Source organism: Artemia franciscana, chromosome 14 (assembly GCF_032884065.1).
Source record: "Artemia franciscana chromosome 14, ASM3288406v1, whole genome shotgun sequence".
Classification (NCBI taxonomy): domain Eukaryota; kingdom Metazoa; phylum Arthropoda; class Branchiopoda; order Anostraca; family Artemiidae; genus Artemia; species Artemia franciscana.
This window is the reverse complement of record NC_088876.1, coordinates 20115161-20128548: the sequence shown is the minus strand read 5'-3', so window position 1 is coordinate 20128548 and position 13388 is coordinate 20115161. Positions and strand designations below refer to the sequence as shown.

General features: G+C 34.7%; 1 protein-coding gene across 1 annotated transcript in view; it reads right to left on the bottom strand.

The window, feature by feature from the left end:
* Positions 1-12941, bottom strand: part of LOC136035434 (agrin-like) — a 225547-nt gene extending 212606 nt beyond the window's left edge. Inside the window, exons 1-2 of the mRNA XM_065717243.1 lie at positions 12713-12941; positions 1036-1161 (exon numbers count right to left, since the gene is read on the bottom strand). Of these exons, the coding sequence (XP_065573315.1) occupies positions 1036-1161; positions 12713-12764 (178 nt within the window). The 5' untranslated portion in view covers positions 12765-12941. The remainder of the gene's footprint in view (positions 1-1035; positions 1162-12712) is intronic.
* Positions 12942-13388: the final 447 nt, after the last annotated feature.

Below are 13388 nucleotides of genomic sequence, written 5' to 3'. Positions count from 1 at the left end.
TTGTCGTAGGAATTTCAAATTCGCTTGAAAATTGATTGTGCTAGTACCCTTTTTAAGATTCGAAAGTAATAGAGGGTGACCCATCTCCCTCTAGTGCCCTTTTTGCTATCCAATCCCTCCCTTAACCCTCAATGGCATCTAATCAAAATTTTTAAATGGCTGTTTTTTTTCAAAATAATCAAGAGATCTAATAAATATGTCTTCGGGGATAAGACATAGTAAAGAGATTCGATAAATATGCCTCCGGGAATGACAAAACCCTCACAGGCCCTAGGGTAAGAACTGCAGTGTGTGTGTGTGGGGGGGGGACTGAAAATCAGGATATTAACTGGAAAACTTTTCGTCTCTCATCAGTTTGTAGGTTACAAAAAAAGATGCAAACAAATTTGGTTTTTAAGAATATATACCTCTCCCTCTAAGATTTTTGAAATTAAGTCCCACACCTTTTTGTTTCATATATTACTGACGCAATAGTCAGCTTTGATTTTCATTGAGCTCTTAGAATAACGATCAGGTAAAATGGCTGACATAGGACGCCAGATTGGCCTTCTAACATCCAACGACTTTTGTGGAAAGTTGTGTGGTGGGCAGCTGTACCACCCACGAAGCACAATAATGAATATAGCCTTAAGTTCGAGCATTTTTAATATTGGAAAAAACATTTCAACTTTCAGACAAAAGGTATATCTTTAAGCCTTTCCCTCTCCCCCTATAAAAAAATCAGTGTGTACCCTTAACGCCTTTAAAGTTGATTTCAGGCCCAGGGTCGTGGTATGTTTGCTCGTAGTCATCTGTTCGTCTTGAAAAGTTACAAATTAAAGCAATACCGTATAAAACTCTAAAACTACATTGTCTTTGATCAATTTTAGTTTTAAACAGCTTATCAGCTTAAGCTATTATAATACTACTACTGATGATAATTTAATATTTATTTTTAATGCGACCACAGGAGGTGGGGGAGGGTAAATTCTGGAAGAAAGATCATGCAACGATTTTACGCCAAATGAAGCTTTAAAAATTCAACATGAAGAGTACCTCTGCCACAAGTTCTTCGCCTCAGCTCGCATTCACTAGGATAAATAATTTGATCCGATGCGCAAACAGGTTCAAGAACCTTGGAACAAAACCTTGGACAGTTGCTATAGTCATGCAGACTTAGACCTGAAAAGAATATAATCGTTTGAAAATTCGAAGAGAAACTGCAGAATTCTCCGGTAGTAAAATTTAGTATTTTTCTATAAAACGCACTAAATAGCAACTTGAGGACACCCTTTGGAGATAACACACTAAAAGCTCATTTCCATTCTCCCCTTTTCAGTGTGACTGAAATTGTAGCTATTTTGAAGTTTAAAATCAATTTATTTCTTATTTATTCAGTAAGAGAGCAATGACTTATGAATTATAATCGGTTAAAAAAGGAACCAAGGATTTTTTTTTTTTCATGAATAGCATAATAAGCAACAGCTGGACTAGCAGAGCGTGAAAAATTTGAATCGCTAGTGACAGGACAATTAAAATAACAGACAAAACCAGCTGAAGATAAGATAGAAACAAGTACAAGCGTCAAATCAGTTTGGCTAATTAAAGGGTGTTATTCGTGAGCTATCTTAGCTTTCCTTCTGATATTTGTTGCTAATGGAAAGCAACTAAACTCATTTTTGCGAGAAGTTATGAATTGAGATCTGGACCAGGGTTGCCACCTGTGACTCGAAAGTGCTATTTTAGTCGTATTTCATCATGTGTAGCACACGCTACATTGAATCATTCAAGGTCGTGTCTAGGGAGGAGTAGGGGGTTTTAACCCCCTTTCTCGAAATGTTTGTTCCACACTTAGAAACGTAGCAAAATGATAATAAACAAATTTTAATGCTTTTTTCAGTTATTTTTGTACCCCCCCCCCCCCCGAACAAACTTTTTATCCCCCCTCCCACCACCTCCGCCAAAAATCCTGGATGCTTCCAGGGCATCATAAAAGGATAAAAAGTCCCCCCCTCCGAAAAAATCCTTGATACGGCCCTGATTGAACCTGGTACTTTTTCTTTTATCTGACCATAATAAATACCATACAAAATTTAAAATTTCATACAATGTATTTAGACACATAAAATGCAATTACAGGATGTGTCCAACATCAAAATATATGTCAGAACTTTTATATGCATGACAATTATATAAATACATTTAGATACGAGATATATGCGTACATTTTTCCATTCAGCGCTCTGGTCAGCTCGTGATACATTTTTATTCCTTTACATTAAAAATATACCAAAAACTAATCTAAGTACACTTAAACGAACCATGCAAACAATTATTTTGACTATAGCATCGAAAACCGCTGTATAGCAAGCAAATTTGGACAACTGTAGCACTTTAGAAACTGACCGTGGTGGCAACCCTGATATAGACCGCCAGCAGAGAGTTTTTCTGACTAATAGTTTTCGAATGTTGTTTTGTTTGCTTAATGTTTTGTTTACAATTAAATGTTGCTTTAAAATTAAATCAAGACATCACTGTGCGTATGCTTTTGCCAATAAGACACCTCAGCAACATCCCAAGAACAACTGAGGATATTAAGTTCAACACTTTCCGGGCTACTTCTATTGCTACTTCTGCTCTTAAAATTTATCTAAATCAAAAGTTTGTAAGTGTATCCAGGCTGTCAAAGAGCATAAAAAAAAATTGGGAATGGTATTAAGTTTTATTTTTCAGGTCAACTAGAGGAGGTACAACACTATATTAAACACTACTATTGTGTAAAGAGTTTTAAAAGGGTGTATGTTGTTAAAAATTGTTGAAAAAGTTTTCCCAGCACACAAATAGCAGGCCAAACTATAAATTCTTAAAAAGAAACGAAAGGGTTTAAATTATTTTTTCCCCTGAAAAAGATTACCTTAAAATAAACCGAACAGAAATTAATTTTAAAAAACTTTTTCCACAAAACAAGTTTTTCAAAGAAAAGTAAAGAACTCCAAAAATGAGCAAATATAAAATCAAATAATTGACCAAGCGTAAAAGTACCACAAATCAGCATCAATTAATAAATCAAACCCAAAACGTTGAGAAATTACAATAAATAACCGAGTCAAATTCAAAAGGAGCAGAAATTAAGATCAGTAGAGCTCACAACCCCTATACCTGCTCAAGACCGGAACATAATTTACACTTTACTTAAAAAAAATACAAATGAATGTGCATTGTCAGCAAAATATACATATACTGATTTTTTTTAAGTATTAATACATTTTTATTAAACAAAGGTGTAAAAGTGAAAACATTTAAAACTTTTTTTTCAGTAAAGTGCAAACTATGCTCTGGTCTTGAGAAAACTTAGGGGTTGTGAACACTACTCATGTTAATTTCTGCTCGTTCATCCTGAGAATATTTAGGCAGAAGAACTTTATCAGTATCAAGTTTCACGATACGATCTTGTTTACGTTGTTACGATTTGTTTACTTTAAAGAGTCACTTTGATAAAAAGTGATTATTTTATGATATGAAAACATATTTATGTTTAGGGTTTCAGCACCAATTCTACTCTTTGAATCGAAATAGATATCAGGGTTGTATATAAAGAATTATTGTAAAATTATAATAAAGATAAATATAAGAACCGAAGTTGTTTTGTGTTAATATTTCCAAAAGTAATCACATTATAGGAAAAAGAAATATACCACATAATAGGAAAGAATTAATTCTGGCAAATTAACAATATGTTATGAATGAATCTAACATCTGATAAAGCAAAAATTATTTAAACTGGAAAAATATTGAGGGTTAAATATTCGATCTACTTGTTCCATCACTTGATCACAGCGATTTTGTAACTGCCGAAGTCCATGTTTCGAACCAAGCTAGTAGATTTTGCAACGTCCAAATTTTCAGCAAAAGGAAACCCTCTTGTTAATAATTTAAATTTTAGCGGGAAACGAGGAATCCATGATATCAAGTTGAAAAGAACGCTCGAGCTAATATATTTCCAAATTTGAATGCGGTATTATTGAAATACGTATTCAAATGCTTTTGAAAGACTGATTTGGGGGGAGAGGGATTATCTCTAATTAATAGTAATTTTTTGTTTTAAGTTTAGCTTTATCACCAATCATTCTGTGCGCGAGTTTTAAGTTTCACTAATTCATTAAGGATAATTTTTAATTAGTTTAAACCTTATTTATTATATGACTATTTCCGCTCGTGTCAGGTTATAATTAGCCTGTAACGAAGTGTGGAGTGTAAATCGCTCCACACTTTCCCTAATCAACTAATTTTTCATAAACATTTTTTTCTTTTTAAACATTTTTTTAAACATTTAATTTTTAAACATTTCATAAACATTTATTTATTATTCACGAAAAAGGTCCTTTTTTAAGCTTGATAATGCTTATAAGCGGATTCCCCTAAGCTAAACCCTGCAAAATGAAAATACACATCCCCTACTGCAGCTGGATCCCGCTATGTTGCATGGAACATGATAGCAAAATGGCATTTAATTAAGAATTAAATTGAGAAAACAAGCTTTTTTGACTGAAAATAAGGCGTGACATTAAGACTTAAAACGAACAGAAATTACTTCGTATATGAAAGGGGCTATTCCGTCCTCAACACCCCGCTCTTTACGCTGAAGTTTGACTCTTTCTCTCAACTCTACTTTTTAAAACAGTAAAAAATTTTAGCGTAAAGAGCGAGTCGTTGAGGAGGGAACAGCCCCTTTCATATACGGAGTAATTTCTGTTTCTTTTAAGTTTTAATTTCGCTCCTTAATTTCAGTTTAAAAAAACTTGTTTTTTTATTTGATTTCTGAACGTTATTGATTCAATGCATGTTTTGATTTTGGCTCTCCGCAAAAGAATAATTAAAACGAAATTTGCATACTAATTTTATTTTTGGCTAAATGGCTTTCTCATAATTTTGATCGGAGGATTTTGAGAAAAAAGGAGCGGGGGACAAGGCCTAGTTGCCCTCCAATTTTTTGGTTACTTAAAAAGGCAACTAGAACTTATAATTTTTTACGAACTTTTTCTAAGTAAAAAATATACGTAGCTTACCAGTTAACTTACGTAACAAATTTCTATATTCGTTGTTTTTATTGCGCATATGAGGGAGTTCACCCCCTCTTCAATACCTTGCTCTTTACACTAAAGCTTAAACTTTGTTTCAATTCCTTAAGAATCACCCCTGAATCACAAAGCCCGTGGAATAAATAGTTGAAATTAATACTCTAGTGTAAAGAGCAAGGTATTAGGAGGAGGTGACCCCCTCATATGCCTAATAACTTCTGTTCGTTTTAAGTTTTAATGCTGCTCCTTACTTTCAGTTAAAAAAAAATTTGTCATAGTTATTTTTTCATTTTTTTAAATAATGCTAGAAAATCCTGCGCCCCCTTCATGGAAATTCTCTTCCCCCATAAAAAAATTCTTCCATGGAAAGATCCCTCCACGTAGGCTAACCCCCACCCCTCCCCTCCCAAACAAAAAATCCTCCTGAAAACGTCTGTAAACTTCCCGATAACCATCACTATATGTATATATAGTGATCTCTGATACGCTGAGATATCTCTGATACGCTGAATCTGATGATGTTATTTTCGTTAAGATTCTATGATTTTTTAGGTGGTGTTTCCCCCTATTTTCTAAAATAAGGCGGATTTTCTTAGGCTCGTAACTTTTGATGAGTAAGACTAAACTTGATGAAACTTATACATCTAAAATCAGCATTAAAATTCGATTCTTTTGATATAACTATTGGTATCAAAATTCCGTTTTTTAGAGTTTCGGTTACTATTCAGCCGGGACGCTCCTTACTGCAGTTGGTTACCACGAACTGTTTGACAAATAAAAAAGGAAAATTAAGGATAAACAAAATGAATATTAAACAACTTTTCACGTTGTTAAGTCTTGGTTCTGCACAAAGTCCTTCCTTATTGTTTGTAGTCAAGGATGCCTACATGATTTTTTTAGAAAGATGGGGGTTAACCTCGCAAAATTTTGCAAAGGGAGGTTGATGCGGGGGGGGGGTGGCTGCTAGGAAAGCCTAATATTTTCGCATATAAAAAAGTTTTCAATATCATATTTTTAATCTTTCAGAGGGGATGCAGCTCTTTCCCAGTGGATGGCAATGGAAAAATTACTTTGTTTCAAATTAGTTTCTAGTAATGGTTTCACATTATGACTGGTTGCAAAAACATCGTAAACACGTTTTTGTTTCTGTTTTATGGTTAAAATGAATTCGCAGCTTTATGTACTCAGCCGTGTAACTGCAGCATGAAAAAAAAACCAAATTAGCATGCTTTGGTGATCAATGACTAGAGTTTGCCTAGGTAAAATTATTACCACCAAAAGGAATCTTTAGTGCTATTTAGGCTTTAAATGAAAAAAAGTAAGAGATTTTTGTCTCTTAAATATCACTTATTGGTCATTTAAGAGCTAATAAGTATTTTAACGTCATCTGCAAGGATTTAGACTGGTGGTTTTGTCATGTGAAGGGTTTGTTACAAGCATCTTGACAAACGATTCACGTCGCGGCTAAAGTAATTTTTGTGGCATTTTTTCTTTTCTTTAATTTGGTTTAGCTGATCTTCCTTGAATTCACCAACTTTCCTCAATTAGCTAAAAAGTTTTATTGACAGCAGGTTACAAGTATCTTGACAACCAAACAAGATTTGGGAAAAAACACTGAACTAATCGAAAGAGCGTGTGAATTTTACTAATCTAGGATAGAATATTAGCTTGATATAAATATTCTGCAGTATGTTTATGATAATTGCAGCTGCAGTTGCCAGGTGCCCAAAATGTCTCAGCTGTTTTGACATACTGATCAAACTAAAGTGCCTTATAACACAGGCACCTTATAAGTGCCACAGATATGTGACATTATATGTGGCACCTTACAAGTGCCACAGATCCTTGTCATCTGTTTTTTTTTAAGAAGAAGAAGAAGAGCATGAAGGTACACAGATCCATATATTGAACAGGAGCTAACCTAAGATTATTTTTAGGATGGGGGCAACGCATTTAACGTGGTAGAGGTTCAACGATGGGAAAGGCTTTAAAATCGCAAGTACCATCACAATGTACACATTTTTACGCGAATTCTTCGCATGGACGTTCAATGATTGCTTTCAATGATTTAAACAGTCATTGAAAGCAATTGGCTTTGTTTCGATTTTCACTAAAATCGAGTCTTCGGTACCCGCTTGGCACCCTTCAGGATCTGAAATGGGGGCAGTAGTTTGCTAATCTCAGGTCCCAAAGGCATCTAAAGTCAGGATAGCAGCTTCGTAATAGCAGGATAGCAGCCCAGTATCCTGGGAAATCTGACAAATTGCATTTCATTTCTGACATTTTTTTCTTTTTTTTTTATTTGTAGCCTATTCAAGCAGTTATACTAATTCATGAGTTTTAACTAGGGCAAGGATTTATTTCGTTTTTTTATTTCGATACGAAAAGATTTTTGAATCAATACTCTGAAAATAAAGAAAAAATGAGAATATTTCCAAGATCTAGATGGCGTAATTGTAAACTATCCCCCCTCCCAATCGGTTTGACTAGGCTGATCTGGTACAACAGATACTTTGTAGCAGGCAAAAGCGTTTCATTCTTATGTTAAAATTTTGCTCTTGGGGGAGGGGGGCACATACACTAAAATTGTTCTCTGTTTTCTTCCGTCTACACAATTTGCTAATGCTTTCCTAGCAAAACGGTTTTTGAAAGTAATATCCCATCGTCACCAGTCCTATGCACTGTCATATTACCTAAATCAACTCATAATGCTGCCTAGCACCAAAATTAGCAGCCAGCATCCCCAATTTTAGAAACTTTCAAATCTCTCGGCCATTGAAATTATCAAGCTACTGCCTTGATCCTTATCCAAAGAGGCCTGACCCAGGCACCGAAGCACCGACTTCAGTTTCACCGCCTTGTTTCTATTTTTTCTTTATTTTTACTATTTTTATTGCTCAATTCTATTTTCTTTGGTTCTCAAGATATTTATAAGTTTTTCTTTTATTTTTTAAGCGAAAAGCCTCTTTTCTCACTAACAGAAATAGCTGAGAGATAGAACCTGTGATAACAGACGACAGGTTTTTATTGTATCATGGATGCCTAAATAACCTTTCGCGTACAAACAAGTGGTACTCTATGACAAAGGACCATTTATCCTATAACAAATTAGAAATATGCAGTATTCATATAACTATAAAGAATAGCTTATGCAGGAAAGACTGTTCATGCGTGTTCTATCTTTCCTACTTCAGTACACTCTAGGTGTTTAAGGTGTATAAAAAACTACTTTTGAAAAATGATACTCCCCGGGTGTTATCTATTCCTGTTGGTAGAAAAAAAAAATGAAAACTTGGGAAAGGCATTAGTCATCTTAAGTTGATATAAGAGCCAAAAATCGTTCCATTTTATTGAAAACAGTTGAGAGGCAACGCCCTAGCGTTTGATATCGGATATCAGGTAAAAAAATTTAGACAGGTTTTTCGCTCAAAATTATCGGAAGATCCAATGAATATGCTCTTGGAATGATGTGAGCCAACAGTCCCTGGAGTAAGGGCCATTTACAATGGACATTGCCAATTGTTTACATAAGTTCTAAAGTGGAATATAGGGTGAAAGTTTTGTCTTAGGTTTCCGATTGGATCGAAGCTTTCAGGCATCACCACGCACACCAAGAGGAACACATATTTTGTTGGGAGGGTATTAGGGGGAGGGTTGGCAATGGTTCAGCAATTTTTTAGCCATCGATCACACCAAACTCTTATCCGCAACCCCCTTAGACCAAGATTAGCTTTAAGTACGAAAATGGGGGTAGGGAATGAGTCTCCAAAAAATGAGGCCTGAAAAAGGGACGAATATTTTTTTTATACGACTGGATCAAAACTTATGTCACTGATTTCGTAAGTTAAAGGGACCTGAATGCAAACCAAAAATTTTAAAATCATATTGGTTCCCTAAAAATGGAGCCCAACAAAGGCCCGAGGTCCCCCAAAAAAATTATGAGTAACCTAAGAATGTACGTTTCTGGGCCAAGGGGATGAAATAAATAATTTCAGTTCGGTTGCTAGAGCCCTTCCCCCAAAAACAGATCAAAGTTTTCCACCATAAGCTTGAGACTAATTTCTTTAAACTCTAATGAGCAATAAAAATAAAACAAAAATCTATGTGAATCGGTGCCTGGGCTAAGAGGGCCTCACATCTTTTTAGAAGCGAGAAGAATGCTAGGGGGTCCAGAAATGAGCCGAGAAGCTTGCTGTCTGCAACCAGTTGAAACTTAAAAACACATGTCCTTGGGCCAGGGGACTAGTATGTAAAAGAGTCAGTATATGGGTACAGCATATAAATTATAAAGGCCGACTTATATATTTCCAATGCATTTTCCGTTTATTAATTTCGACGATTTTGCTTCTCTGCCTATAAATATATTTGAACAAAAGGTTGACGTACGGCAAAATGCATGGGAGATATAAAATTCAGGCTATAAATTTGCAAATTAAGTGGAAAGGTAATGTAAAGTGAAGCACTTTTAGAAATGACTAAATTAAAAAAAAACAGTTATTTTTTATAGAAAGTAAGGAGCAACTTTAAACTTAAAACGAACAGAAATTAGTACATATATGAGGGGGTTTCCCCCTACTCAACACCTCGCTCTTTACGCTAAAGTTTTTTAGTACTTTTAAAAAAGTATCTTATTGTTCTAATTAAATGAACCTTGTGTTTCAAGACTCGTCCTTAAAGAATTGGGAAAAAATTCAAACTTCATCTTAAAGGGCTAGATGTTGAGGAGGGGACGACCCCCTAATATATGTGATAATTTCTGCTCGTTTTAAGTTTTAAAGTTGCTCCTTACTTTCCGTTGAAAAAACTTATTTTTTAAAATTTAATTTCTGGTCATTTTTAAAATAATACCAGGATATCTGGCTGCAACTCTGCGGAAAAATACTTCCCCCCCCCCACTTATATATTCTCTAGAAAATTCAATCCTGGTGAAAACTTAGCCGGACAATTACCCTTAACATCTCCATGTGTAAGGCTGAATCGACAAAGAGAAAGCAGGACATCAGAAGAATTTCGTATAGGAATTCTGACAGATTCCCCCAGCGTAAAATTTCCCTGAAAATTTCACACCCTAGAAACCTCTCTCCCCATAGAAAATTCTCCCCTTGGAAAATCCCTCCAGCAAAAAATTAGTCTCCCCCACCCAAAAAATGTATGCATACTTTCCATTAGCAAATACTATACTTAGACAATGGTCAAATGTTATTACTTAGAGACCTTTCCGTGGAGGCGTCATGCTGTCTTCAAAGGCATAGTTTTTCAGCCTTTCATCTATACTGAAGCAAATGGCTATCTCAAAATTTTGATCAGACGATTTTGGTAAATGAACAGGCAGGGGAGGGGACCTAGTTGCCCTCCGATCTGTTTGGTCACTTAGGAAGGGCACTAGAAATTTTAATTTACGTTTGAATGAACCCTTTCTCGATACTCTAGCACCCCTGGGTCGAGACGATCACCTTTAAAAAAGACAAATAAACACGCATCCGAGATATTTCTTCAGGCAAAAAAAAATACAAGATTCCAGATTTTTCCAAGTAGTAGCTTGAAACCGTTACAGTAGGGTTCTCTGATACGCTGAATCTGATTGCGTGATTTTCCTTAAAATTTTATGACTCAAGATGGGTTTGCTCCTTTTATGAAAAATCAGGCAAATTTTCTCAAACTTGTATCCTTTGATGCTCATATTCTTTGCCTTATTGTGGACTAATACCGTTTGAATCAGTATATGACTTTAATTGTGCTACTTCTAGCTTTTAATATGGCTGTTTATTTTTTATTGAAAAAGCTTTTATTGGAGGAAAACGTTTTATGCGATTAATTTCATGAAAAACAGCGTGTACCGAATCTTTAAAGTTTACCGCATATATAAAGATGTCTTAATACAAAACAAATTTAAGTAAACAAAAAAAAAATCACAAGCCTTCACAGATTGAAGGAGTCATTAAAAATAAAACAAAACTAAAGAAAAAGAATAATAAAACCGAGTTTGGCTTAGAAATAAGTATCAATCCTGGAAACTACGGTCTATTTGAAACGACTGAAATCCACACATAGCCTATTGCTCCATAAGAGCTAACAACAAACGGAAGGCAATGTAACACAACAAGCAGCCTTCGAATCCTAGTCAACACTAAAACATACGGAATGGAGGTTGGTAAAAATTATAATGTAACAAAAAATTTTCATAGCTAAAAGATAACTATGCCATGCGTTTCCCAATTAATAGCTATTCCAAGAAATCGCCACCCCGGTAATGATGTAAAGCTGTGTGTAAAGCTGTGTAAAAGTGTACTGGTTTTTTCTGTTTGAATTTAACAGTGCCAAATAATAACAGTATGAAGAAAAAAATCAAATAAAGTCAGCAACCTTTACATGTAGCCTATAACTATATTACTATTAGGGGATGTGGGGGGGGGGAGGAACTTTTGTGATTTCGGCGAAATTTTCCTTATGTCAGAGAGACCGATGAATGGGAAATAAATTTGTATAGGCTATGCATATTCTAGTTGAGAGGCGTTTTGATATATTTGAAAGTAGTTTCATTATGTGAATGAAGCTTTAGGACTGAATCCAGTGCAAAAAAAATTATACCAAAGAGTTGTTTTCAAGTAACTATCGCTAGCCTACGCTTATTTTCAGTGCTTAAAAGATTTCATAGATGATAAGTTATACCTATCCAAAATTTAGTGAAAATATTTACCTTAATTTTTGTTTTTTAGTCTCGTTTCATTGGCTCTAGTTTTTGAAAACGTAAACGCAACACTATTATTTGAGCGAAATTTTAATCCATGTCAGATATTTTTTTTCCAAAATTTAAGAAATAGATTTGCAAAGCTTTAGAGCCATTGTGGGTGCAGCGGTAGCTGCAACCTAGTAAGGGACAAATCTCAGCCAACAGTAACCCAAAATTAATTATTTGGAAACCAAATCGGATCGAAATAAAAAGTACATATTAATAAAGACCGAATAAAAGCATGATGTCAAAATTATTTTCTTGTGCCTATTTCCAGCGTTAGACATACTACTCAAGATTTCACTTTTGCAACTCAAAGAATGTGGAAAATCATCAAAGGTCAGTGTCCTTTGAAAGGTGAAGGTGTTGAGACAGGTGGTTTAAACTATCTTCCCGGGGGTCATTTAGCCTAAGGATCCATTTCTGAGAGCTTCATTTACTTAACTCAGCTACTTTCCAAGACACAAAAAACCCCTTGTCAAGAATTTTGATTATTTAATTATTCAGAGGTACTTAATTATTAGAATTAGTTAATTATTCAGACCAAACTCGAGAATTTCGCTCTGTAAGATCAGACAAAACCGTATAGCCTCTCTAAAATCGGTTGTGATTTTCTTATTTTTAGTGAGAAAAACTACGATGTAGGTATATTTTAATTCAATATTTAATATAGAGAAGTGGTTAGGGATTAGGGATTTTGTTAAAAGTATTATATTTTCAATATATTTTGGTGTGTTTCATTAGGATTAACCTGACTTCACTTCTTGGGTGTGTTCTGAATAATCTTTTACAATCTTCCAACTGACGAATTTCTGAACTACACCAGATTTTAGCTTTTTGACCTAAGTTAAAATAACGGATGAATAAAAAAAAATATCCGATTAGGTTTTAATAGAGACTATACAATTAAACAAACACTGCTTACCTAAAGCTGTCGAAAAGACGAAACAAATTCCAATAAAAGCAACACTCATCATCTTAGTGCAACTATAGCGGCTAATAAAAATTGATGAAATACAGGACGACTTGAAACTTTTTCGAGTATTTCGCAGCCCTGTGACTACCCGCAAACTCAAGTGAGCTATAAATCCATTACTTTTTCCAGAGACAATCAAGTAAATAGATCATTGCAAAATACTACGTGTTTTTCATTTGGCTTAAATTCCCATTAACAAAGGTGTTTAAAAAACTATTGCAATTTTGTGGTCAATAAGAAAAGAAAATATTTTTAGCTCAAAGGTTTGTGGATAAGGAAGGAGTAATTACAAGATTATGATTAACTTCACAAGTGGTGTCTCTGTACTCAATGGAGCAACTGACACATATCTACATTTTTATTTGGAAAATGAATAATAAGCATTTACCTCGGCTACATAATTGTTTACTGTAATTCCAGAGATATTATCATTTGCCAGTGGCATAACATAAGAAAACTGCAGTGAAGGAGGCGAGGGGACATATTTATAGAAGAGAGTCATTCCCTAGACACCAAGTCATACCCTTCCTCTAAAAGTAGTACTGGTGGTGTTATAATCTACTTAATAACCCTATTCGGGATTCTTTGAAGTGGTGCCAAAAGATTCTCTAGAGGCCCAGCACAA